We start from the raw sequence: 27557 nt of genomic DNA, 5'->3' as shown, positions 1-27557 counted from the left end.
TGACTCACGTAAATATTTAAATGGCAGTCGTGACAAATGACTATATCTATGCTTGGTTTCATGATAAGGGTATAAAATTATTAACAGTACTTGCACATTAAAAATACATCAACGTTAGACTAGTTAAGAACAAGCCTTCCAAAACATGACATGGACGAATGTGCCAATAAATATGAAAAGATTACTGACAAATAACAAAGCAACAGTATTTAAACTAGGCCAAAATGGAGACATGTATTTGGAATATACACAATCAGAGGTCATTATTTTGATGATACTATTTTCAATATTCTGTTCGAAACGGTTTACATGTTGTTTGGCATCGATGTATTGATTATAAACTTCTATATATTCTAATTTTCTTCAAATTTGAAGACTGAAACCTAAAAGGAGGAATTTAGCCCTGAAACCCCCTACTTTAATACGCATACCTCACCCTAATTGTAAGGCTTTGTGTTTATTCAGTAGTCAGTAGCCAACTAGATTTTGAGAAAAGCTTCGTCAAACTCTAGTGGAAGGAAGTAGAAGAAATTATATAATTGGGAGCAAAAACAATATGTTCACCCCTTCGGTTGGAAGACATAATAAATATGTTAATGATACATGTAAGTACACAAAGGAAAGATAATATACATTCGATGCCCACGTGATTGGACGACATGGCGATTTGACCACCCGAGAGTCGTTATCTAACCTGAAAATTATGGCTAATTGTCAGTTTGCGGTTTCTATCCAAATTTGACTTATCTAAAACTACTAAAATGATAAATTTTCCAGGTCAACATCGGACTTGGCACACACAAAAAGACAGATATCGGGACATACGTTACTCGAGTATCAAATCATTCAGCAAATTTTGTAAATATCAGTACCTCTGTTGCCATGATAATACATATCTTGTGTTTGTGTTGTAACTATTGTTTTGGAATTTCAGTATGTTTATAATTATCTGTGTTTGTTTGGGAGAGAATAGCCTACCGTTACCATGTTTGATTATACGCAAGTATATGACAGTTTATCTACTTTGACAAATGTAGAAAATTACAATGTACAATAAAATAATGAGTATGAAATGTATTTTTATTTGATATGCAAAGTTCTTATTGTGCCAATCTGATTAAAATACAGATATTTACTATACACTAGTATAAGAAGGTACGTTATGAACGTATTGCGATTATGTTTCAAGGGAGACAACTAGTAACAAAATTGGCGAGTGTACTTGGCATCCTATCTAACTGCCATTTTCAGTTGGTATATGAATAATTGTAGGAAAGATGTATGCTTACAGCAGGGTACAATATATCAATTCTAAATTATGTTTATGTATAACGTCCATACTCTAACTCATATGTGATTGAAACACACCCATAACACAAACATAGCCATATGTATTAATTTGTTTATTTCGTAACAGACATATTTCAAGATGTATTTAAATATTTTAATTTGAAATTTATGATTTTTTATGAAGTTTTATGCAAGAGCATTGGATTAAGCATGGAGAGGCGAAATTCGAAAATCACGACAATAACAGCAAAAAGAAAAAGAACTTTTATAGTTCCAATAATTAATTGCAGTTGCGCCCTAATTTCAAAGTTCTACAAAAATATATACAAGTGAATAATAATTGTGTGGAATTGAAAAAATATATACGAACAATACATATTTACCAAAACTTTTATAAAATAAATCTGTCAACAACGAATATTGGAATAACAAAACACAAATGACTGACGCAATAACTCCTTAATTATGCCTTATTGGTCGAAACGAAGAGTTATTTAGGCTAAATCTAAGATTTTCGCCTTTTATTTAATAGAATATCAACATCTGTTATTGTAATGCCACGTTCATATTGCAAAGATAATGTATATATATATATCGATATAAATCTAGCTACGTATGACTATATATCATGTACAGTTTAATGATTGATTCTGCTTAAGATATAATCTAAGGAAACAAGCATTTTCAGAACGTATAATAATGATGTTTTTCTTCAATCGATGAAATCAAACAATTTCTGATGAACATTCATTTTTTGTCAATCAATACAGTTTTGAAATCTTTAATAAAAGGCAATAAAACTAATGATTCATTGAGACGAAGATAAAATGATATGACCTGAAGGTGCCATATTTTGAATCCTTTATTCATATTCAGATTATTTTATTTCCTTGTTTTTTACAACATCGGAGAGTTGACATAAACATATACAATATAACAATGCAGACAGTACTGGACAAGCATATAACTACATTTTGCATCACAAAACAGGTACATTGTATGATTAATTGTGTATATATATTTCATAAGATATAATATCAATAATTTTATAATTCACCTTATAAAACCTTGCAATATTAATTAAATCATCTCATAGCTTGGAAGCCGAATCTACATATTTTCCTAAGCTGTTTAATTCCCCTATACTCTGGATTGATGAAAGTAGGACGTCTATAACAATATGATTTAATATATTTTTTAAAATCAGAGTAACAAATGCATAAAGTGAGATTCATCTTCAATATCATAAGTACAACCTTTGAATTCCCTGACGGTTCCTATATCTCCCTTGTTCAATATTTAAGTTATGTAAACTTAGTCTTAGACGTGCAATATTCTTCTTATGTACATTACTGATTGATTTCATTAAAAAAATATTGAAGAGTGTATTTATCTACACGATATCTATAAAGAAACCCCTTCGATATCGCTTGTATACTTAAAACTAGTGCTTGCCTATAAACATCATTAAATCTATACTCAATAATTGTATAAGAAACTTTATCATCTACTGTCGTATCATTCTAGAGATATGTTAATCCTAATTTATCTAATTCCCCCGTATGTTTAAAATCCAACTGACAACAGATCGTATTCTGTCTTCGCAGCAAGTTCTTATTACACAGTTATTTGAGTTACGAATCTTAAGCCAGTACTTAATTACACGCAATTTCCTAAATGTTGACATTGACAATCTTTCGAGTTCACAATATACTTAATTATCACACGTGTTCTTTTTTACCCCTAGTTTTGTTTTCTTTTACAAAAATTTAAATGAACCTTTTTCTATATATAAGGCTTTATGAAAACCCCAAACTTTTGCACTATAACTCAATATACTATTTACATACATGTATGTGTCAAATACAGAACAATGTGTACTTACGTTAAAATGATAATTTTTGAACTAACTATTGATTGCATAATAAGCCTTATTGCCTTGTTCAGTAACATGTTTTTGAGTAACATAAGATTTCCCATTATAATTGAAAAGCATTCCAAGATAATTGAATCAGTCAACAATTTGTAATTCGCTTCCATTATAAAACCATTTTTCATTGTTTCTAATAATGCCCCCCATTCCAAAACAAAACAATTGTATACAGACCTATTGTATTTATACTTTTGCTTACAAATATCATTGAACCAATGTTTATGTTTATCTTCTCTCAATTGTGATTTCTTCCTTTGACATTCATCAGATTTATGTAAATTACAAAACATCATATGAAAAGTGTGATTGGTACAGAATCTTCATGGCCCTACGTAGTTCTCGAGCCAGCCTGCCACTCTGTCGTAATAGTTGTCGTGCCATTCCTTGTTGACGGAGATCCTACTTAGTGCCACTGGAAACCCGTAAACAGTAGGGCCGTCTTCAGGATGAATCTCGTCTCTCCAGTTTTCTATCTGTAAGTATAAGACATAAATTATGGAATATGGAAATATAAAATGGCTAACCGAAAATAAGTAAACCTCTATAAATGGTCGAATTAAATTAAATGTGTTACATATTACACAGGGGTTGTATAATGCCATAGTGACCGAATCAAAAGGTCGTTAGGTTTTATTTCATTCATAAATGACAGTGTCATTATTCGATAAGCATTACAATTACAAGAACAGTTGCCTTTTATGTAATTAGGACACCTAATGATCTCAGCGTTTCGCCACGAACGCAATATCTACACGATGTTTCTGAAATGCTAAATAATTTTGTCTAATACCAGCTGAAATCGTTTGCGTTCATATAATTATATCCATATCATCTGTCTTCTCTATTATCTTTCTGCATAAATCTACTTGGCGTTATTTTACAAATTCTTTATTACACTTATAAGTATAAATGCCTTTAGGAATGCGATATTATAGGTAACTTGTAATAAATAATCCCCTTTGGATGCGATCAATACCTTTTTCATGTCGTACTCCGTATACATCCCTCTCGCTGCATTGACCACGATATTATTCAATGAGTTTACGTCCATTCCGTAACTAGAGACAAAAATATGATTTTGTATCATAACATTCTGTTACTTGAGCATAAAATGTCACTTTTATCTTAACATTTCATGGTGTTTGGTAAAATATGATATTTAAAAATGACCAATCATGATAATAAAACTATTGTTTAAGGATATATTTTTCGTTATCTCACATTACATTGGAATTTGTAATACTTACTCGGTAACAATGAATTCCCACTTTTTCAGAATGAACTCGAATGTGGGATAGAATGCATCTGTATTTCCGAGCAGAGAGATCAAAGCACTTGGAGCATCTTGTTTTCTAATTTTAGAAGTGTCCACAATATATTCCAGGTATCTGAAAAATAAGAACAAAACTATTAAATAATTCACGTTATTCACAGCACGTTAAAGGGACATTAACCTAAATAACCTTGGAAATTTGAGTAAAATACAAATTTAAGACGTGTCAGATACCTTACTAAGTAATTTATATCAGTTATTTTGCAAATGTGTCAAATAAAAAATTATAATGGAAATTCCATCTTTCGGTATTTTGAACCGGCCCGGTCGAATTTTGTAGACTGTGTGTGATAAAAATAGTAGTGTTGAACTTTAGTGACCTCCCACAATGCACTGCATAAATTAGATTAATGTAAATAAAATGGTGGGTCAAAAACGTGCGTTAAGCGAACACAAACGAATTCCGATAGAAAACAGAGTACGAAAAGTGTCAGTAACGTGCGCGATTTGGAAAGAAGGTAAATATTAATGGATCACTTAAATGCAAGAGACAGGAGCAACTTCCAAGTTTAAACTTGCGTGGTGTACATATATAAAATAAGTCAAGTCACTCTCTTTGCGGTGCCTCGTCGAATGAAAAGTCACGTTTGACTTTTGACTTATCATTCTCGCGCTAAATGCAAATTGTTTTATAACGAATATCAACAAACATGGCTTCATATGTCAACCATCGTTAATTAGAAAATTATCTTAAAATGTGAAAAACTGATATTTCTTTTCGTGTAAGCAAGTCTGCATCTCGCTTTCGATCAGCTTCCGTTTTGTGTTCCAAAAATAGAATATGACGGTCTATTCTTATCATTTTTGGGGTAGGTATTCTCCACGATTACTGCATATCTGTCAATTGTCCTGAACACTCATAATTGGGAAAATGGAACAAAATTACAGTTTTTCTATTTTAATATTACCAAATTGATATTTTATTATGTGTCCATCTTATCATCCTTGCGAAAATGACCGAATATATACAGTGTATCTTCTAGTGTACTGGTTTTTGATTGCGAAACGTTCATTTTGGATACGTTCCTTCTCACTATTAAAAATCATGTTTTTAAAATATTTAAGACATATCATTTATATGAGTAAATTTTGATTTATTATCTTTATGATTTAAATGAAATATGATTTTACTGATAATTATTTACGAACGACTTGTACAACTTAGGGGAAATCCCTAAGTTACCTACTAATTATCCACGAACGATTTTTACAACATGTCGACAGTAAAAGCCTAGTTACCTGGTAATTATCCACAAACGACTTGTACAACCGAGTGATTGTATAGCGCCAGTTTACTGCTAATTATCCACAAACGACTTGTACAACCGAGTGATTGTATAGCGCCAGTTTCCTGCTAATTATCCACAAACGACTTGTACAACCGAGTAATTGTAAAGCGCCAATTACCTGCTAATTATCCACAAACGACTTGTACAACCGAGTGATTGTAAAGCGCCAGCCTTTTCCGTCACCGGTCCGTTAACGTACATATCGTACATATGGTCCCATTCCTGCTCGCCACCTTCATTTACAGCCTTACAATATACTGCTGGCTTGATATCAGGGGGAATTCTACAACAAGAATGAAACTCAGACATCACAAAGGTTTTAAGGCCATACTCGGAAGACGCGACCTGACGTCGGAGGAGGTTAGTTTGCAGTTTCTAGCCACACAGTGGTAGCTGATTGAAATGAAAGAACAAATGAATTAATTAATTGCTATATACAACTGATAAATCTTCCTAGAGCTGAATAACGATAACGAAAGCTTATTGTGAAAATACATGTTAATGTCCACACACTGTGTAATATTCGACAATACTTACAATTTCCCAGTCGTTTTCCAGTCATTAAAGAATTCTATAGCTTTGTTGGCACAATCGTTGACTCCATATTTACATGATAGCCCAAACATTAACCCGGTAAGAGATCTGAAACAAAACAAAACGAAAATAAGAGTTCATTTTTTTAAATTGAATGGGAAGTACATATATGTTTTCTGGGCAATGAAATATCATCATATTGACACAAGAAATATTGTTGCCGATATCGGGGCCGCGGTGGCCGAGTGGTTAAGATGTCCCGACATATTACCACAAGCCCTCCACCTCTGGGATGCGGGTTCGAATCCCAAGTGGGGCAGTTGCCAGGTACTGACCGCTGGTCGGTGGTTTTTCTCCGGGTACTCCGGCTTTCCTCCACCAACAAACCTGGCACGTCCTTACATGACCCTGGCTGTTAATAGGACGTAAAAATAATAAAACCAAATGTTGCCGATATCTCAATGGTCAACCGAAAGTTGTTAATGTATTTCGTCCTCCAAATCTATGAAACAAGCTAAGCTTACAGTAAGTGTTGCGTGCACGCCCCCTGCTCTACCGTCAATTACATCTTCTAATCTATGGCAAGTTATTATTGCTTTGTTATGCTTTCATTGTATGACGTTTGAACAAATTCTGTTGATGTGTTTTCAGACAGACAGACAGACAGACGGGAACAAGCACTATAGTCTCCTCCGGTTTCAACGGCAAGGGACTAATTAATTCGAAGTCTAAATAGCTACATAAATAACAGCGATAGCCGACACTATTTATTTACGCTAGCTACCTCCATTCCCTGCACTATTGCGATGATAAGTCTATCAATAATATACATTACATCTCACATTTTTGGAATCCACTTAATTCAATGCCAAATAATTAAATATTTTCCTGATATCCAAACGAATAAATTCTCTGCTATGTTTTACCTTTCCTGAGTTGGACGGTTGTCGTACAAAGAGGCATTCAGAGAGCGCCCTTCTAGAAGGTTCTGCATGAATTTCTAAACACGAAAATGTAATGTAGTGAGTCGGTGGGTTGCTTGTCACAATATGATTAAATTTTGGTTGTATTTTTTAATTGTTTTTTCTTCTGATATCAGGGTACAAATTAAATAAATTGTAAACGTGTGTTTCAATGTTGAGTGATTATCACAAAAATAAATTCAATAGAAAAAAAATCAACGAGTAAATGGAAGAGTTAAAAAATATAATGAAAAATGAAAAAATGGCAATGGAATGTCAATTAGCAGATATAGAACAATTATGAATGTTTTTTATTTGTTGTTATGATGAAGGAATAAGTTAAATCTTATCATTAATATTTGAAACAATTGCAGCTTGGCAAGCTGGTTGCGGTAATTACATGTATATAGACTCGCTTTCAAAATTTGCATTTACAATACATTTCATTTTTCAGTATCATACCGAAAGTTTCTTTATAGGTATGAAAATAATGAAAATATGAAAATATACAAAATAATATAAATTCATATCCATGCAAAGATTGTAATCAACGCTGCATTGCCAATGTAGCTCATCGTAAATGAGTTCTAAAATTATCGCGTAGACTAATTATGTTCTAAATAAAATTCATCACACTAATTAAGGATCTGAATCCTGATGTATACACGTACTGTACACTTACCTCGAAATTCCCATACGCTGGACGACTAACAAGCATGGTACTAGGGAACACAAGTTCACTTGAGGCATATGCCCAGGGAATGTATTCCGTCTCGTGCCGTAGGTAAGTCAATATGTCCCACGCGGTCACAAGGTCAGCCTGTCCAGCCCTGTCACAACGGATAGTATTATTACTTGATGAAGATCTTGAAAGAACTCTCTAATTTGTAGATACTGCATGGTCACATTTTAACGAAAACAAAACAGATAATTAAACTGAAAACTATACAAAAAACCTACGCCGGCGTATTAGGGCCACTACAAAATTTTATTTATCTTGTACGTACAAGTTAGTATCTTGTACGTATAAGTTAGTATCTTGTACGTACAAGATAGTATCTTGTACGTACAACTTAGTATCTTGTTCGTACAACTTATAATTAGTATCTTGTACATACAAGATAGTATCTTGTACGTACAACTTAGTATCTTGTACGTACAAGTTATTATCTTGTACGTACAAGTTAGTATCTTGTACGTACAAGTAAGTATCTTGTACGTACAACTTAGTATCTTGTACGTACAAGATAGTATCGTTTACGTACAACTTAGTATCTTGTACGTACAACTTAGTATCTTGTACATGTAGGTACAAGATAGTATCGTGTACGTACAACTTAGTATCGTGTACGTACAACTTAGTATCTTGTACGTACAAGATACTAAGTTGTACGTACAAGATACTAAGTACGTACAAGATAGTATCTTGTACGTACAACTTAGTATCTTGTACATGCAAGTTGAGTTGAACTGCTGTTCATCACCGCAGGATTGAGTCACCCGCCTGATATTTTTCGTAATTGAAGATAGTCTGTCTACTTTGCATTGCTTCAAGCACGATCACAGGTTTATTAACTTATTTGACAATATTAAAAATATAAATATATATCAATGAGGACAATATCTTTTTCATAATCGTAATTTGAAATTGCCGGGTTATGAGTTGAAACTGTATAGTCACTTGCATTATTTTGAAACTGACACTGTATAGTTCCTTTCGAGGTGCCATTATTGGAAATGTTGGAGCATTTATTTTACTTCAGAATAGTAGTATTGAAAATAATTAACTGCATCTGAAAAATAAAAAACCTAGGTATTATGCCCTAATTCGAACGAGTTACTGATTGCACTGACAACAAAAGCAAAACAAATTATTTCGTATGTGTTTTTGTGTTTATTAGACATATATACACACATCAATTATTGTCCAAATGATGATCATAGTTAATACTCCGTTATACATGTATATGTTCGGAAACTTATCACAGCATCACAACTCCACAAAATGTCGCAAGGTATTCTTTTTTTCCATTTGGCTTAAACAAAGGGTACGTAATATACGTATAGCTTCATGCGATGCTATTGTGACAGTAAACCAGTCACAGCCTTTAATACCGAGAGTTTCAACAATATACTAACTTGTACGTACAAGATACTAAGTTGTACGTACAAGATACTTAGTTGTACGTACAAGATACTATCTTGTACGTACAAGATAGTAACTTGTACGTACAAGATAGTAACTTGTACGTACAAGATACTAAGTTTTACGTACAAGATACTTAGTTGTACGTGCAAGATACTATCTTGTACGTACAAGATACTAAGTTGTACGTACAAGATATTAAGTTGTACATACAAGATACTAAGTTGTACGTACAAGATACTAAGTTGTACGTACAAGATACTATCTTGTACGTACAAGATAATAACTTGTACGTACAAGATGAATAAATTTTTTTAGTTTTTAGTGGCCTTAATACGCCGCCGTAAAAACCAGCTTTATTAAGATTAAAATGTATGATGGAATGATATATTACTTCACACAAGCTTCCATAAAGATTCAGTAGTATGGTAAAACAAACTTTCCAAAATCACATTAAGATGACATTGTTTAGTAATGTAGGAAAATGTGTAGAAACATCTAGTAATTTTCTCATATTGGGAATTAATATTCAAACGACTTACTTAAAAAGAGCCCACACGTCTGTTATAAGTGTCCCTCTGTTGACCACGTGTATTTTCTGGAATAGTAAATGGCGGATAAAGCCGATACTTATAGTTTGTTCGCGCACGTAGTGTTTTTCAGTGTGATTATATATATATGTGTGTGTGTGGCAAATAACAAAAGAGAAGACATTTCTATTCTTCCGATGTGAGAAAATAAATCCCATTTATTTTTCAAATATGCTTTCTTAAGGTTTGATATATCTAATCTATATAGCCTGTTTTTATATTTCTTCCATATCTTATCTATATGGCCTGTTTTTTCTTCCATATCTTATCTACATGGCCTGTTCTTATATTTCTTCCATATCTTATCTATATGGACTGTTTTTATGTTTTTCCATATCTTATCTAAATGGCATGTGTCTAATGTTTTTATATTTTTTATATTTCTTCCATATCTTATCTATATGGCCTGTTTTTTCTTCCATATCTTATCCATATGGTCTGTTCTTATATTTCTTCCATATCTTATCTATATGGCCTGTTCTTATATTTCTTCCATATCTTATCTATATGGCCTGTTTTTATGTTTCATCCATATCTTATCTATATGGGCTGTTCTAATGTTTTTCCATATCTTACCTATATGACCTGTTCTTATATTTCTTCCATATCTTATCTATATGGCCTGCTTTTTCTTCCATATCTTATCCATATGGTCTGTTCTTATATTTCTTCCATATCTTATCTATATGACCTGATCTTATATTTCTTCCATATCTTATCTATATGGCCTGTTTTATATGTTTCATCCATATCTTATCTATATGGGCTGTTCTAATGTTTTTCCATATCTTATCTATGCCTATTATGACCTGTTCTTATATTTCTTCCATATCTTATCTATATGGCCTGCTTTTTCTTCCATATCTTATCCATATGGTCTGTTCTTATATTTCTTCCATATCTTATCTATATGACCTGATCTTATGTTTCTTCCATATCTTATCCATATGGCCTGTTCTTATATTTCTTCCATATCTTATCTATATGGCCTGTTCTTATATTTCTTCCATATCTTATCTTCTTCCATATCTTATCTATATGACCTGATCTTATGTTTCTTCAATATCTTATCTACATGGCCTGTTCTTATATTTCTTCCATATCTTATCTATATGGCCTGTTTTTCTTCCATATCTTTTCTACATGCTGTTCTTATATTTTTATCTACATGCCTGTCTTATTTTCTTCCATATCTTATCTATATGACCTGTTCTTATATTTTCTTCCATATCTTATCCATATGGTCTGTTCTTATATTTCTTCCATATCTTACCTATATGGCCTGTTTTTATTTTCTTCCATATCTTATTCTTATCTATATGACCTGTTCTTATATTTCTTCCATATCTTATCCATATGGTCTGTTCTTATATTTCTTCCATATCTTACCTATATGGCCTGTTTTTATGTTTCTTCCATATCTTACCTATATGGCCTGTTTTTATGTTTTTCCATATCTTATCTAAATGGCATGTTTTTATATTTCTTCCATATCTTATCTATATGGCCTGTTTTTCTCCATATCTATTGGCCTTTCTTATATTTCTTCCATATCTTACCTATATGGCCTGTTTTTATGTTTCATCCATATCTTACCTATATGGCTTGTTTTTATGTTTCTCCATATCTTACCTATATGGCTTGTTTTTATGTTTCTTCCATATCTTACCTATATGGGCTGTTTTTATGTTTTTCCATATCTTACCTATATGGCCTGTTTTTATGTTTCTTCCATATCTTATCTATATGGCCTGTTTTTATGTTTCTTCCATATCTTACCTATATGGCCTGTTTTTATGTTTTTCCATATCTTACCTATATGGCCTGTTTTTATGTTTCTTCCATATCTTATCTACATGGCCTGTTTTTTATTTTTCTTCCATATCTTACCTATATGGCCTGTTTTTATGTTTTTCCATATCTTACCTATATGGCCTGTTTTTATGTTTCTTCCATATCTTACCTATATGGCCTGTTTTTATGTTTCTTCCATATCTTATCTACATGGCCTGTTTTTTATTTTTCTTCCATATCTTACCTATATGGCCTGTTCTTATATTTCTTCCATATCTTACCTATATGGCCTGTTTTTATGTTTCTTCCATATCTTATCTATATGGCCTGTTTTTATGTTTCTTCCATATCTTACCTATATGGCCTGTTTTTATGTTTTTCCATATCTTACCTATATGGCCTGTTTTTATGTTTCTTCTATAGTCTGTTCTTATGTTTCTTCTATATCTTATCTATTTGGTCTGTTTTTATATATTGTTTTTTTAATAAAAGAAAATATACCGTAAAATCAGTCTTAAGCTGAGTGATCAGAGCATTCCAGTTCTCCTGCTCGTAGTTCACTCGGAAGTAACCAAAATGTTGTATGTTTCCAATCACCCATCCGCTCGTTTTACTGATACTGGCATCGGTAGCGAATACTGAAACACATCATTATGCTTGTTCACTTCTGTAGTGAACGTTTAGAGTAATGCACTTCTTTAAGAGAACAATTAAAACAAATTAATTGACACAAAGATACTCGCTCATATTCATTTGATGCATGAATGACACTACGCAAAAGTCTTCATAACAGAAAGAAAATATACTTGCTCTGATATAATCATTGGTAAACATTCCCCATGTCAAGACCTACCTTGAGTGTTGGGCGCCATCCAAACAACATTGTCGGAAGTTTGATTAAAATTCTGTTCCTGGTTTGTCGTGTATGTAAATGGAATATTCCAGCTGTACCTACATGTATAATGGGATTAAACAATTTAATATTAATTTGATTGGTAATAAGAGGGCAAAGCATTTATCTTCATGTTGTAGACACCATATGTTGTCCAAATATGCCTTTAAAACACTCTATCTGATCATGTAGTCTGGATATATATTAAATGGTATTTTACAAAACGCCAGAAATCCATATCCACAGAAACTACATACTACTACCTAACCATTCGTTATTACCTTTAATTAACCAACAATAAAGTATCAATCAATGGCTGATATTTTCCTATTTTTATCGAAACTGAGGTAACTCTAACGGCTGTTCGTCGAGAATGACAGGATTTCTGGCGTTTCTCACATAAGTGACCTTAGCCATTGATAGTAAATAACAAACTAAACCTGACCCTGCAAAGTCTGTGGTATTGTCGGACTGCAGAAGAAATCGTCTCTGGCTGAGGTAGAGACCACCATTGACTCTCCTCACCGTCACCACTGGGTAGTTTGTTTGTAATATCCAGGAGTCCATCACATCCTTTATATCGAAATCCGTTTTACCGTCCATAGTTGCTTGCTGTGGACATAAACACGACTTTGTAAGGTATTACTGATTCGAATGGAAAAAAAACGTATCTTTGTATTTTTGTTTCTTTTTCAAATTTAGAATGATTGTTTTCCTTAAAGATGCCCCAGCGCTGACAAATGGTATTTTTTCACTATCAAAACAGGAGCAAACGATTTAGTATTTAGCATTACCACCATTGAAAAGTTTGAGCTTTTAATTTTACTTCAAGTTAAAAACATAAAATATAATTAATTGCATCCCGAAAAATTCCGTGGTACTATATCCTATATGGAAAGAAATACTAATTGCGCATGCATCAAAGGCAAAATCATATTGTTTTATACTATTTTCTGTGTTAATTAGACATATGTATACACAATTAAACACCAATTATTGTTCTAATGAAGAATATCATTTATGCTCAATCGGCGGTGGAGCATCTTTAAAGTGATACAAAAATCTTAATTTGTAAGTAGACTATGTATCTGTAAATAGAGTAAAATAACAGAGGCATATACAATGCACACACGTTGATAACCAGTAACCGAATCAATAGTTACTAGTATATATTGGATTTTAATTCTATATTTTGAATCATCTTCAAATATTACACAATTGGACAAAAATGTGCCTAAATATATTAACCTTTATTAATAACTAGCTAGCACAATGGACGTTGCATGATTAGGTCGTCATAATAACGAAAGAAGATTTATTTATTTTCGCGAGAAAAAAAACCAACAACACAAAACAACACAGCATACCGTTTGCAGGGCAGCCCAAAGATCGTCATGGGCACCATTTCCATAAGCATTTCCTCGCAGGTATCCCTAGGATGTCAATGAACAAATGATTGCTCTTTTTACTTATTCTGATATCATAATGACACATGTCAATATCATTTCCTGACTGTTCGTTATCAGAACTATGTACCATGGTCTGTATTAAGATTTTAGGGTCCTATTTTACGTCCTGATCTCTTAAATAGATAATGTTTTGAATTTTGAAATACTATGTTTTCACCAGAAATCTTTGGATTTTCTTCAGTACGATATTTTTTAAATTAAATAATGACCAGCCATAATTGCGAACTTCCATGATTCACTAGTGATGACACGGATGTTAAAGACCACATTGTTTCAGAAACAGTACTAACACACCTGCAATCCCTTCCTGAATGTTTCCGGTCCCAGGAAAAACCACATCATACGTATCACCGCACATCCCTGAATAGGTTAAAAACTTTGATATATTTTGTTCGGCCAAGAGACGAAAGAGACACAGTGTGTTTGTCAGATACATGATGTTTGGTACACTCGAATTCATATTTTGTGTTCATTTTTCCATATGTAGAATTGTTATTTTCATAGAAAAACAACGATTACGATAAAAAGTAGCACCTGCTATCAAACCAAAAACAAATCACCATGAATCACACTTGAACAATCTAGAGCATATGGATAATTACATCTTATCGTTAGAAAGGTTGACTTTGGCCAATGTAAACTTACCTTGTAGTAAGTAATTATTTCAAACAGGGCTAAAATCTCGTCAGGGGTATAGGCCTGTCGGTATATAGGAGTAACAGTCTCAACACTGTCCACATCCATCACCGGCTGTATTATATAAAGGTTGACCAGGTCCATCTACAAATCATTCCATCAGGTTGTACATAAAACCAGTATAAACAAACTGCAGTTCACGATGAAGTGATTTGTCATTTAATATTTGTAAACATATTTATAGTATTTGTCAATATTGTGTACATGTATTATAAATTTTACCACAATAGCCGAGTTTATTATAGATAGAGGTCACATGTCTTATGGTCTTCCGCTCGGGCATTATTCCATCCCTTGACAATACAATATGGCAATAGTGCTTTCCCTGCCAGGCCAAAACAGTTATATAAGGTATACTTACCATGTCCCACTCAGGGGCTACGAGATCTAACCCGAAGAATGACAGGAATGTAGCAAATCCTTCATTCAACCAAATATCATCCCACCATGCCGGCGACACAAGGTTCCCAAACCACTGAAAATCATAAAATTTCAAATATTAAACATTAATTTCAATATCTTTTTGGTTTATGAAATTATGAATATAATAAAGAACGGATACTTTTTACAACGTTAAAAACTGTTTTATGACAAGGGTTTTGCCGAGCCGAAAGCTTTAACTATTTGTAACGTACGATACGTATGCTTTTCTATACAAGGTAACATTCAAACTTAATATAAGTTTTACTAATGGCAAATTGTTTTATAAGATGAAAGAACAACTTTTGTTTGATGATAATGATGTCTGTTGATACTTACAGAGTGGACAATTTCGTGTGACAAGACCTCGGCTGCATACTCCATATCACGAGTAGTAGTAACACCTCTGGAGTACAGGAGGAAGGCTTCCCGGTATGTCATTAATCCCCAGTTCTCCATGGCACCGTACACAAAATCGGGAAGACCCACATTATCTGGATATTAGAGAAATAAATGTTATTGACAAACTGATATCATTTACAATGTAGTTCTTTCGCACTCCTTTTGATTCGTTTTTCTAGGAATAGCCCTCGGTAGTTTCTGTGGTAGATGTCAACTATTGACCGACACAGTTTAGGTCTAGATGACATGCTGCTGTACCGTTGATGAATACTCAGTTTATCTTGGACACATTATTGTAAGACATGTTCAGTGACTTATATTATTCTGTAGACTGTGCTTTAGTATACCTTCAGTCGTAAAATCTTTTTGTTTGGTTTGGATAACGTTTTTTTTTTTTTTTTTTTTTTTTGTTTTGTTATTACTCGTTTTTCTATGAAGATCGCATTTTGTTAATTTAAGAAAACCCCGAAAGCCACTCGCATATGAAAGAACTACAATCGAATTGGCAAGCTATGGCCATTGAGAAGATTTTTGATTTTATGTGCCTTTCGATAAGGTGAACATGTGTCTATCTCTTCACGTGTGTTTTCCCCCCGATTCAAACCCAGAATATTTGATTTTACCGTTGATCTTGATAAACATCTAAATTTTATCATATGCATTACAACCATAAGCACCGTACCATGCTTTAGTTAATTATCATTACATTGGTGACATTGGTTATTGAAAGCCGTAAACAGTAGTGTGTTTACTACGCTAAAGAGAAAACGCACGACAACAACAATCGTAACGATTAACATTTCAATTACATAGAAACAAACAAAAATGTTTTACCAAGTTTTGGAAGTGAAAATGAAATGTTGAAGTACTCCTCAAATCCATCGAGAAGTGAAATTCCAAGTTGCAGAGCAAAGTCGGTCTGATTGATATTGGCTGGCGTGGTATATATTCCAAACTGAAACAGAATACATGCCAATGACACAAGCGTGATCATATTTGCTGATGCGTCCATATTGTATCAATTCGTAATATTTAACACAAATTAATTCATTTCATCTCTTATTTTGCGTCTCTTTGGATTTTTATAATATGCCATATCGCATAATTTTCAGCGTGACTGTGAAAAGTAAATACCGCACGACTCCTTCGTGACGTATTCTTAATATAATTATCCACAACAAAGCATTTTCCTTCTTTTAAACAAGCGTTAGCCCCTATGCTAACTACAAAACATCAAATAATGTTTATTATCCAATCATTTAGTAATGTTGTTTTCCAAACCTCACCAGAACATTATTGGTCGACAATTGCTTCACACTTTCCAGTTCGCCAACGACGAAGGCAACAAGATATGTAGGCATTGTGACTGACACATTAAAGTGGTCAGCGATGTATCCGTCTCCACTGCAATGAAAAATTAATTTATAAACATCGTTCTCTTCTTCTGTAAAGTGAAGTGTGATTGCATATACATTAGCATATACGCAGTCTGTTTAGTCTAGCAACCTTTGTGACTGTAGAACTTTACCAGATTTATTCTGTCTAAAATCAAAATAGAAATTAAATATAAGGATGATCTTCATTTAGTTAAGTATACAGTAGTATGAGTTCAAATGGCAGCGAACATATCTATGGAATTTACACGTACCACAGAATAGGTTCGTTGTCAACTACGTTCATACTTTCGTAAACAATAAAATTAAGATCGATTATTAAGTGTTGAAAAAATCCACATTGTAATCGTCTAAACTGGAATGACAAAATGAGAGGTTGATACTGTGTGGTTATATGTAAATTGAGACTGAATTCGTGAGTGGCATGTTTGAGAGAGTTACATGTGTGAGAGGCTGATTATGTGGAGTATACTTACAGTGTGACTGAGGTCGTGAACAGCATGTGTGAGAGGCTGATTATGTGGAGTATACTTACAGTGTGACTGAGGTCGTGAGTGACGTGTGAGAGGCTGATTATGTGGAGTATACTTACAGTGTGACTGAGGTCGTGAGTGACATGTGTGAGAGGTTGATAATGTGGAGTATACTTACAGTGTGACTGAGGTCGTGAGTGACATGTGTGAGAGGTTGATAATGTGGAGTATACCTACAGTGTGACTGAGGTCGTGAGTGACATGTTTGAGAGGTTGATAATGTGGAGTATACTTACAGTGTGACTGAGTTCGTGAGTGACATGTGTGAGAGGTTGATAATGTGGAGTATACTTACAGTGTGACTGAGTTCGTGAGTGACATGCGTGAGAGGTTGATAATGTGGAGTATACTTACAGTGTGACTGAGTTCGTGAGTGACATGTGTGAGAGGTTGATAATGTGGAGTATACTTACAGTGTGACTGAGTTCGTGAGTGGCATGTGTGAGAGGTTGATAATGTGGAGTATACTTACAGTGTGACAGAGTTCGTGAGTGACATGTTTGAGAGGTTGATAATGTGGAGTATACTTACAGTGTGACAGAGTTTGTGAGTGACATGTTTGAGAGGTTGATAATGTAGAGTATACTTACAATGTGACTGAGGTCGTGAGTGACATGTGTGAGAGGTTGATAATGTTGAGTATACTTACAGTGTGACTGAGTTCGTGAGTGGCATGTTTGAGATGTTGATAATGTAGATTATTATACCTCAAGTGAGAATCCTGCATTCTAATTGGTCGAGAGATATTTGGTATTTTACACTATCACACGGCAGGTAACATTAGAACAACAAGAAACAATAGACACGTTCGTAGCAACCCCCTAGCAACGGGTGATAGTGTATTTTTGACAGTGCAAAATATTAACCGCCCGAAAAAGATGCGCACTCGTTTCTTTTTTCGACGCCATCTTTGTTTTCTGAAGCGACGCTTCAAAATTTATCTGGAGCTATTTAGTAATAGTTTTGCCAAATAAGTCTATTTGTCAATAATTGTTTTTCATATTAAGGACGGAGCTTTCCGTTCACGCCTTTTCGCTTACCATCAAAGCGCTATATGTTGGATTTTATGAACTCGTCGGTGATTAGGTGAACGAAAGACATTCGATTTCAAGCGTTTTCGTGACGTTGCTAATGTTGTGAACAGACGACGGGACGAAACCAAAATTCATTGAGATTTACGAGATTTACAAAAACGTTGAGATTTTTACAAACGCAGGAGACAAAACAACGAGAATTTTCACTAAATGCTTATTGTGAGTTTTCTTTTTTATAATGCAATGATAGTTAACGCTACTTAGTATAAGCTAATATGCTATTCTACTGCCGACGGTGACTGTTCGACTTTTGCTAAAATCAGTTAAATGTTTCAATAGATTGCAAATACTTGAAAACTAGTTTTGTTTCTAGACTTTTAGTATAATAAAATAAATACTACCTGCATTAGAGGGTGACAGTGCCTAGTGTCACCCCTCGGAATATCACTGTCACCCTCGGCTTCGCCTCGGATGACAGTGATATCCTCGGGGTGACACTAGGCACTGTCACCCTCTAATGCAGGTAGTATTTATATATTATACTTACAGTGTGACTGAGTTCGTGAGTGGCATGTTTGAGAGGTTGATAATGTGGAGTATACTTACAGTGTGACTGAGGTCGTGAGTGACATGTTTGAGAGGTTGATAATGTGGAGTATACTTACAGTGTGACTGAGTTCGTGAGTGACATGTGTGAGAGGTTGATAATGTGGAGTATACTTACAGTGTGACTGAGTTCGTGAGTGACATGTGTGAGAGGTTGATAATGTGGAGTATACTTACAGTGTGACTGAGTTCGTGAGTGACATGTTTGAGAGGTTGATAATGTGGAGTATACTTACAGTGTGACTGAGTTCGTGAGTGGCATGTTTGAGAGGTTGATAATGTGGAGTATACTTACAGTGTGACTGAGTTCGTGAGTGACATGTGTGAGAGGTTGATAATGTGGAGTATACTTACAGTGTGACTGAGTTCGTGAGTGGCATGTTTGAGAGACTGATAACCTGGGTCTGTCTCTCAAGTGTGATATCGAACGTAGCTTTCATTGCCGGTTCATCAAAGCAGGGGAAGATATGTCTGGCATAAGTCGGCTCACACTGGGTAACTGTCATATACCTTTGCAAAGACATATGATGTATCCAATACAATAAGCATATGCATAAAAATATAAATCATATTCAAAGATATGAAAGAATACGAAACAACATCTTTATAGACAGAACATTGTACTACACAAAGTTCAACATAATTCGAACAATTTATTTACTACAAAGAACAGTTGTTGATCTAGATACATCTATCTAGAGACATATGAATCAGATACACGTTCCATTGACACCTATGAAATTCGCTACATTGCTCATAGCATGATATTTACTTACTTCGTCATATTAGCAGCCTCATCTCTGTATGTGCTTACATACATGCCCAAAAGAACTGTATTGGAGAGCACATCCTCAAATCCAATCCTAACGATATATTGGCTCCCTGCGACCAATGATTTGTCTAAGGATAAGACCAGAAATTGTCTGACCGTGTCTCTAGTTGTTCTGAGGACCACAGGGGATGCCTCACCTACAGTCAGTGCCTCCACGGTCGGGGTAGCTGTCAGGGTCTGTTGGGCGATGTTGAGGGTAATATTGTTAGTGGAATCCTGGCATTCTACAGTGATTGCTACCGTACCATTGAATATGAAGGTCTCTGGTCTGTTGTTGTAGAACTCTGGTCTCAGTTGTATAACGTAGTGAAGGGGTTTTACTGAAGTAGGTAGACGGGTATCCGTGATCCGCGCAGGAGGCGACGTAGGAGTGTTTGTTGTTTTCATCATAACTGATGTTGTTCCCATTTCAGTAGTTGTCGTCATTTGCCTTGACGTGGTCACTGCTGGACATAGTCCGCCTTCATAACAAACATACAGTAACAACGACATGAAATATACTGAAAAGGGTAAACGGTTTTTTTTTTCTTTTTTTTTTTTGGGGGGGGGGGGGTGTTCAAATTAACACGTTTTTGAACATTTCATCGGGGATTAAGTCGAATAAATACATTAGTCTTATACATTATATTTCTCAAATTGATCGAGCATAGTATGAAATACTGATATATTGTTAACGGAGAGATACGGAGAGACGGATGATTTTAGATGATCGACAATCTGGTAAATGCAGTAAAAATATGCAATTCATATCCGAATAACTTATTCACATTGTAAACATGACGTGTGTTTTGACACGGCAGCCTTAAAATTGCCATTTGTCCTATCTAGGTATCATCAACATATGAACATGACGATCGCATAATACAACTTTGGTAGAGAAATATCAAGTGAAGAGAATTAGGCGACTGATTTAGATTAAATATATTTTAGCTCCACGGGATACCGTGTATGATATAAGTAGATATATTATGAACCAAATTAATTCATCTGCGTCCTTGACACATTTGAAACGATGTGACTAATTTGCATTTAATTTCAGTGCAGAACACTTAAAATTGTTTACATGACAGCGTCAAAAACGCCTCAGGGACTACTTTCTATTGGTGGGTATTAAGTAAGGTATTCCTATTGATATAGCGAGATGGCTGAAGAAGCGCACTCTAAAGGAAAAACAATAAATTCATTGATCAAACAGGAATTTTACTACTCTCATCATTTTGTTGATTTTATGAAAGGAATGAGTCGGCGCGGCAAACAAGTCTCGCTGACGGGACATGCCGGTAGAGCCGTAGTTTTTCACGCCGCAAACTCGGGTTAGATTCCTAATCAGGGCATACGACTGGGATAGGTATTTTTCTATGTTCTACTACATTTCTACGACCAACCTGTATATTACAGAATTGGAATACAATAGGAAAAGTACACTGTCCTCTTACTTTTTTCAGCAGGAAGAAAGCAACAAAAATGTTGGAAAATATTAAGGAATGTGGTCAATAGTCAAGGTGTACATTGAATAATTACCAGCTTTACGTAAAATGTTAATCTCAATAAACCGCATTTCTTCTTTTTCATTAGATCAGGCTCTATCTCCCCTGTCTAGTATTCGAACAAAACAACTACAGAAAGTCCGATTTATTCTTTTTGTTAACTTTTTTCCATTACCAGTGATACCTTGCTATGAGGTTTATTCTTCCCCATTCCACTAGATAAATGTAAGACAACTATACTGACAATGTTTAAATTTGAGCTTTATCAACATATAAGATAAATGTACATTTTGTGTACGTTTACTCCTTATGTTAATTTTTGCTTTATTGTACCCAGACGAGTGTTTACACCTAAGGCGGGTAGAGTATCGTATGTCAAGGTCAGCAGTTTATATACACCGATACGCTTTGCTACACCCTTTCTGTAAGGTACAAAGAACTACAAACTGGTATCAGAGCGTACTGCAAAAAGCTTAAGTCAGCTTAGTTTACTTTTTGTCCTGGTGTTTTTTTATAGAATACATGACATTTCTATAAATACTGGTCAGGTTAATAGGTCATTTTTGTGACATGATCAAAAGGTAACAGTATCTCTCCATCTTATCAGTAGGTCGGAGAGGGTCGGATGTTTAGTTCTTCACACTTTTCCACATTTTAAAGTTATATTCCATTATTATTTTGGTAAACTCAACGTTCTTGCCCATAAACCCAATTCAATTCTATATAACAAGAGCAAGTAAATTATCGATGGGGATGTTGATTACAATTTATTTTCTAATTTACACCTCAGGTACACCCTATAGATCTCCCCCTACAGTATTTATAATATATTTATATATTCATCTCCCCCTACAGTATTTATACTATATTTATATATGCATCTCCACCTACGGTATTTATGATATATCTATATACATTGTATGCATCTCCCCCTTCAGTATTTATAGTATATTTATATATTCATCTCCCCCTACAGTATTTACAATATATTTATATATGCATCTCCCTCTACAGTATTTATAATATATTTATATATTCATCTCCCCCTACAGTATCTAAACTATATTTATATATTCATCTTCAACTACAGTATTTATAATATATGTATATATGCATCTCCCCCTAGAGTATTTATAATATATTTATATATTCATCTTCCCCTACAGTATTTATAATATATTTATATATTCATCTCCCCCTACAGTATTTATAATATATTTATATATTCATCTTCCCAGTATCTACAGTATTTATAATATATTTATATATCCATCTCCCCCCTACAGTATTTATAATATATTTATATATTCATCTCCCTCTACAATATTTATAATATATTCATATATTCATCTCCCCCTGCAGTATTAATAATATACGTATATATTCATCTCCCCCTACAGTATTTATAATATATTCGTCTCCCCTACAGTATTTATAATATATTTATATTCATCTCACCCTACAATATTTATGATATATTTATATATGCATCTCCCCCTAGAGTATTTATAATATATTTATATATTCATCTCCCCCTACAGTATTTATAATATATTTATATATTCATTTCTCCCTACAGTATTCATAATATATTTATATATTCATCTCCCCCTACAGTATTTATTATATATTTATACAGACATAGTAGTTATATATGGCGAGGCCAATAAACTTTTTGGCTTACATTTCAAAAATATTTACCCTACCATTACAAATGATTTTATCTTGACTGTAACACATTACTTCCACTGCCTTAGATAATGTATAAAGATATAGTGCCCGTGGATTTTGTCGCTTATAGACTTACACGATGTGAATACCAAGCATTGTAGTGGATTTGAATGGAACTGTGGATGTGAAATAGAAAAGGCGCGTCCTGGTTGCTTTATGAAGTATACCTACGACTAATCTTTTTCTTAAAAAATAGTTTCGTTTTTAGTGCATAGATTAACAGTCTGCCAACATTTTAGTGTTATTGACCTATGACCTATAACTATGTAAAGTTGAAATCGACCCGAAAAAGAGTTGCTTTCATATCCGTGGGACCTGACCTTTTCAATATACCAAGGTCACAAATTCGTTCAAGTGTGTCCTATTTTGACGATTGTGAAACGGAGGACTGCAATGTTCACCTGTAACTAATCTAGTGATCAGAGATATAAAACTTCCCCTGAAGAATTGATGTGAATGCGTTAACACGGCACACCATCGGTTTAACCTGGAGCACCACGGCAATACGACCTTGTTCATACCTTGACGAATGGCCCAACATAAACATATACACAATACTGAAATGGTGTCCTTTTCAGGTAAAGCTTATCAAAGTTCTTTCAAAGTGGCAATTTTCACAGGCACGGTTATCTGTCTCTGAATGATTTCCCGATAAAAAATGGCTATATATACACATATATCTATGTTACCAAACGCTAGAACTAATAATAACCTCCAGCAAACTTATATAATCTGTATAGGTTCATAGTTCATATTTTAACATCACAATACATATATTGAATCAAGTTTCAATTAACCTCTACCTGTTATGAATTTTAAATGGCGAGCGTCTTCGACATGAAAACATTCAACACACCACATTGCTTACTAAACGACTCGATGTAACGTGTACAGTATAGTATCGAAAAAAGAGTTTTATGCTATTTCAAAAAGTGTTTATTTTCCTTCAATATTTAATCATGTTATTGCTTTAGTTGAAAAAGGTAGATTTCCGGATGTTTCCTAATAAAATAAAAGGAGACGAAATATAATCTTACTTTTAAAACGTTTCTTATAACATAATAAACGTATACAACAAAACATATACATGTACATGTTACCAAAACAAAAATTTAGAGTAGAGAAAAATTTAAGTTATATGTGCAGTAATTTTCATACCCACGAATCAAGAAATGCTTTTGATAAGTTATTCCAAATTATAAAAAATTACCAACATTTTGAGAACAACAATATTTACAATACACAAGCTCTGATTTAATACGCATAAATAAGAGCCGAAAATGATATTTAAATTGCAGTGCAGTGAAATGGGTACATATGGTCAGATCATGTTATCATTTTAAAGTGATAGATAAAGGTATGTTCCTATCTAAACATACATAAGGCATAAAATAAAAGATTTTTCCAGTGCTTTACTATTGTGTAGTAACTAATGATTATAAGCCACCATATTATGTTTGTCTCTCATTTGAATCATTTTCACAGCTTAATTCATCAATATATTACTGAAGAGAAACTAACATGTCAAACTTGTCGCAAGTTTTGGTATATATATATATCTTAAAGGAATAAGAAAACAAAATTACATAGCTCTTGGTTTCCGAGAACAGCTGACGCCTTGCATGTTTCGGTCAGAAACCCTGGGGCCATCGTGGCCACACCCTCCGCTGGACCACAATTGCAGTTGCAATTCATTTCCTTCTGATTCCCGGCAAAGTGCACGATAAGCCCGACACCCACTGCAATAGCTATAGCTAACAATACCATAAGGAATCCGGATGCTCCGGACATTCGACATCCTGCTTCATCGTCATTGCGACCCATCTTCTTCTTACTCTCTATATCAGAAAAGTCGAATTTGTCAGTGGATCCTTCGAACATTGCGTCTCGGACCTAGCCGCCTGTGTCAGGATCCCATAAAAATGTCATTAGGTGTTACCTTCCGTGGGTATATAACCGGTATAAATACTCGTGTAGTATGGTGGTATATTTCTGCCATCGAGTTAGTTAAGATCGAATTACGGTAACTCGACTGTGACCAGATAGGTATGTCGGCAAGTCGAGCTATAACATAAAGTGTTAAAGTGAGTCAATGTGCCAGGATATAAGTCGAATTCCCGTAATTTAAGCTGACTTGCCGACATCAATATTTCAACAAGTCATGATATAACTCGACTGGTCGACATAATTATCTCTGCAAAGTTACGTTATATAACTCGACCTAAAATAACACGATGGCAGAAATATGCTACCATACTCGTGCTCTCAACTTGAGATGAATGTCTACTCCATCTTGATAGTGCTGTTAAATCATGCATGTCAAAAGCAAATAAATGGAAGGAACACTTTTAATTGGTATCCTGAATCTACCTAGATATTTCAAATTGTGAGTAACACCTAAACGCGTACTTGTGTTTGAATGCGGCACATGAACAAATAGTTTTTTGCATTATTTGCATTGCATGAATTATCATTATATTGTTTTTTCGTACCTGGTATATTAGGTGTTCTTTGCGTACAACAGTTAGCGATCATGTTCAACAATATTAACAGAAGACTTGAAAAGTTGAGACTCAGCGGTTTGTCAGACGTTTGACCACAGACTAAGAACAGCTTGGGAATATGTTGATTCTATATGGAGGGAAAGTCATTGCTCATTTTGATGAACATATGAAATTCAAGGATATTGACTTTAACGTTGCATGATTAAAACGAGTGTACAACGGTAAATTTCCAACAAATTATAACTAATAAAATGAAATTATAAACCGATGTAAAGATACAAAACAAACAAAGGTAATTCAATTATACAATGCCATGTCAAAAATTAACAAGTCAAAATAAACTAATTAGGCGAATAAAAATTATGTCATAAAGTGCATAGAAAGTCTACAATCAAGTGACATAAAACGTAAACCCGAAACCTCGAGAACAATCCAGACAGGATATCGTAATTGAGGATAGACATATCTTTTGCTTTATCGAGGATATCAGATCAGCTATGTCACACCATATAACATCAACAATTCAATAACAGAGGTTAAGGAGTTCTTCTTAAGTTCAATCCTCATATTAACAGAGCACATGATTTTATATAAACATAATCACTGCCTCTGCCAGGGATCTGACTCGGGACTTCTGGGTTACTAGGATGACTCATACGATATATTTTAAGGACTAGAATAGTTCGCCAAAACATAACATCAGGAACGACGGGCAAACATAATACTATATGTATGCTCGATCACGTCCCCACCTTTCATGGTGAGGACAAAGACTATTCAACAAGTGTTCTGCCCTCACAAATCACAATGCAAAGCTACAAGACTGATTTACGGTATTTCATTCGTGTTTACACGAAGACAAGCACGTAACGCAATACCTAGTACCTACTACAACTGCAACCTTCTACAATATAGAAACCGTCAACCTCTGTTTCATGTTTCGTTCATGTATCAGCAGATACCAGCAGATATATGCCTATAAAAGAGAATGCTTAGTTACATTTACTCTATACCAATCGTAGCGTCCATTAGTTTTCGCTATTACTCAATCAAAATGATGTCTTTCATAAAACTTTCCCTCCGCATTATTTAAAGATGGTGTCCTGCATAAGTTGCGCTCAAATTCACTCGAAAAAATCTATTTCCCCCCAATGCTTAAAGTTATAAACTCGATTCCGATCTGTTACAACAGAGAAGTGTTTATCCCTTTGAAGCATTAGAAAGATCGTTACTTATCAAGAAGTAGAAAAATATGCAACATCGTTATGAAGTTACAAATCAACTGTCCGCCAGGTACAACTTTCCGCGTGGGGTCACAGAAGGGGTACGAGATATAATAAAATAAGAAAGAATAATATCGTTATTTTGTTGTTGTTATGCAATCAAAACAGCAAATGGTGCACGGTATGCAGTTACATTTTTATATATAGATTTTTTCATGATTCAATGAATTTTACTAAACCTGAGTTTCTCTCGCGATGAGAGCTGTTGTATAGCTGATAAATCTGCATACCTGGAACATATATTATAGTGTAGGTCGCAGCAAATGTAAAATAACAATATCTTTATGGAATAAATATAAACATCATTTTTATTGAATAAAGATAAAAGGGAATTGCTATTTACGACTTATTAATGGAGGTAAAATAAACAGAAAAATGTACAATGAAAGTAAAATATAATTAA

General features: G+C 34.1%; 1 protein-coding gene across 1 annotated transcript; it reads right to left on the bottom strand.

Moving 5' to 3' along the window:
• Positions 1–1059: 1059 nt before the first annotated feature.
• Positions 1060–27296, bottom strand: LOC138334628 (aminopeptidase Ey-like). Its single transcript, XM_069283270.1, has 21 exons — positions 24954–27296; positions 20094–20610; positions 19672–19827; positions 17037–17154; positions 16585–16705; positions 15688–15842; positions 15290–15403; positions 14878–15012; positions 14527–14592; positions 14131–14196; positions 13209–13375; positions 12725–12822; positions 12373–12509; positions 10030–10085; positions 8024–8171; positions 7306–7379; positions 6383–6487; positions 5964–6128; positions 4471–4611; positions 4200–4281; positions 1060–3696 (listed from the first exon to the last, which is right to left on the bottom strand). Exons 1-21 carry the CDS (start codon positions 25246–25248, stop codon positions 3544–3546), a joined length of 3069 nt encoding a protein of 1022 aa, XP_069139371.1. The 5' UTR covers positions 25249–27296; the 3' UTR covers positions 1060–3543.
• Between the last annotated feature and the right edge of the window lie 261 nt (positions 27297–27557).

Source organism: Argopecten irradians, chromosome 1 (assembly GCF_041381155.1).
Source record: "Argopecten irradians isolate NY chromosome 1, Ai_NY, whole genome shotgun sequence".
NCBI lineage: Eukaryota > Metazoa > Mollusca > Bivalvia > Pectinida > Pectinidae > Argopecten > Argopecten irradians.
The sequence above is the reverse complement of the archived record's forward strand: the minus strand, read 5'-3'. Positions and strand labels throughout refer to the sequence as shown.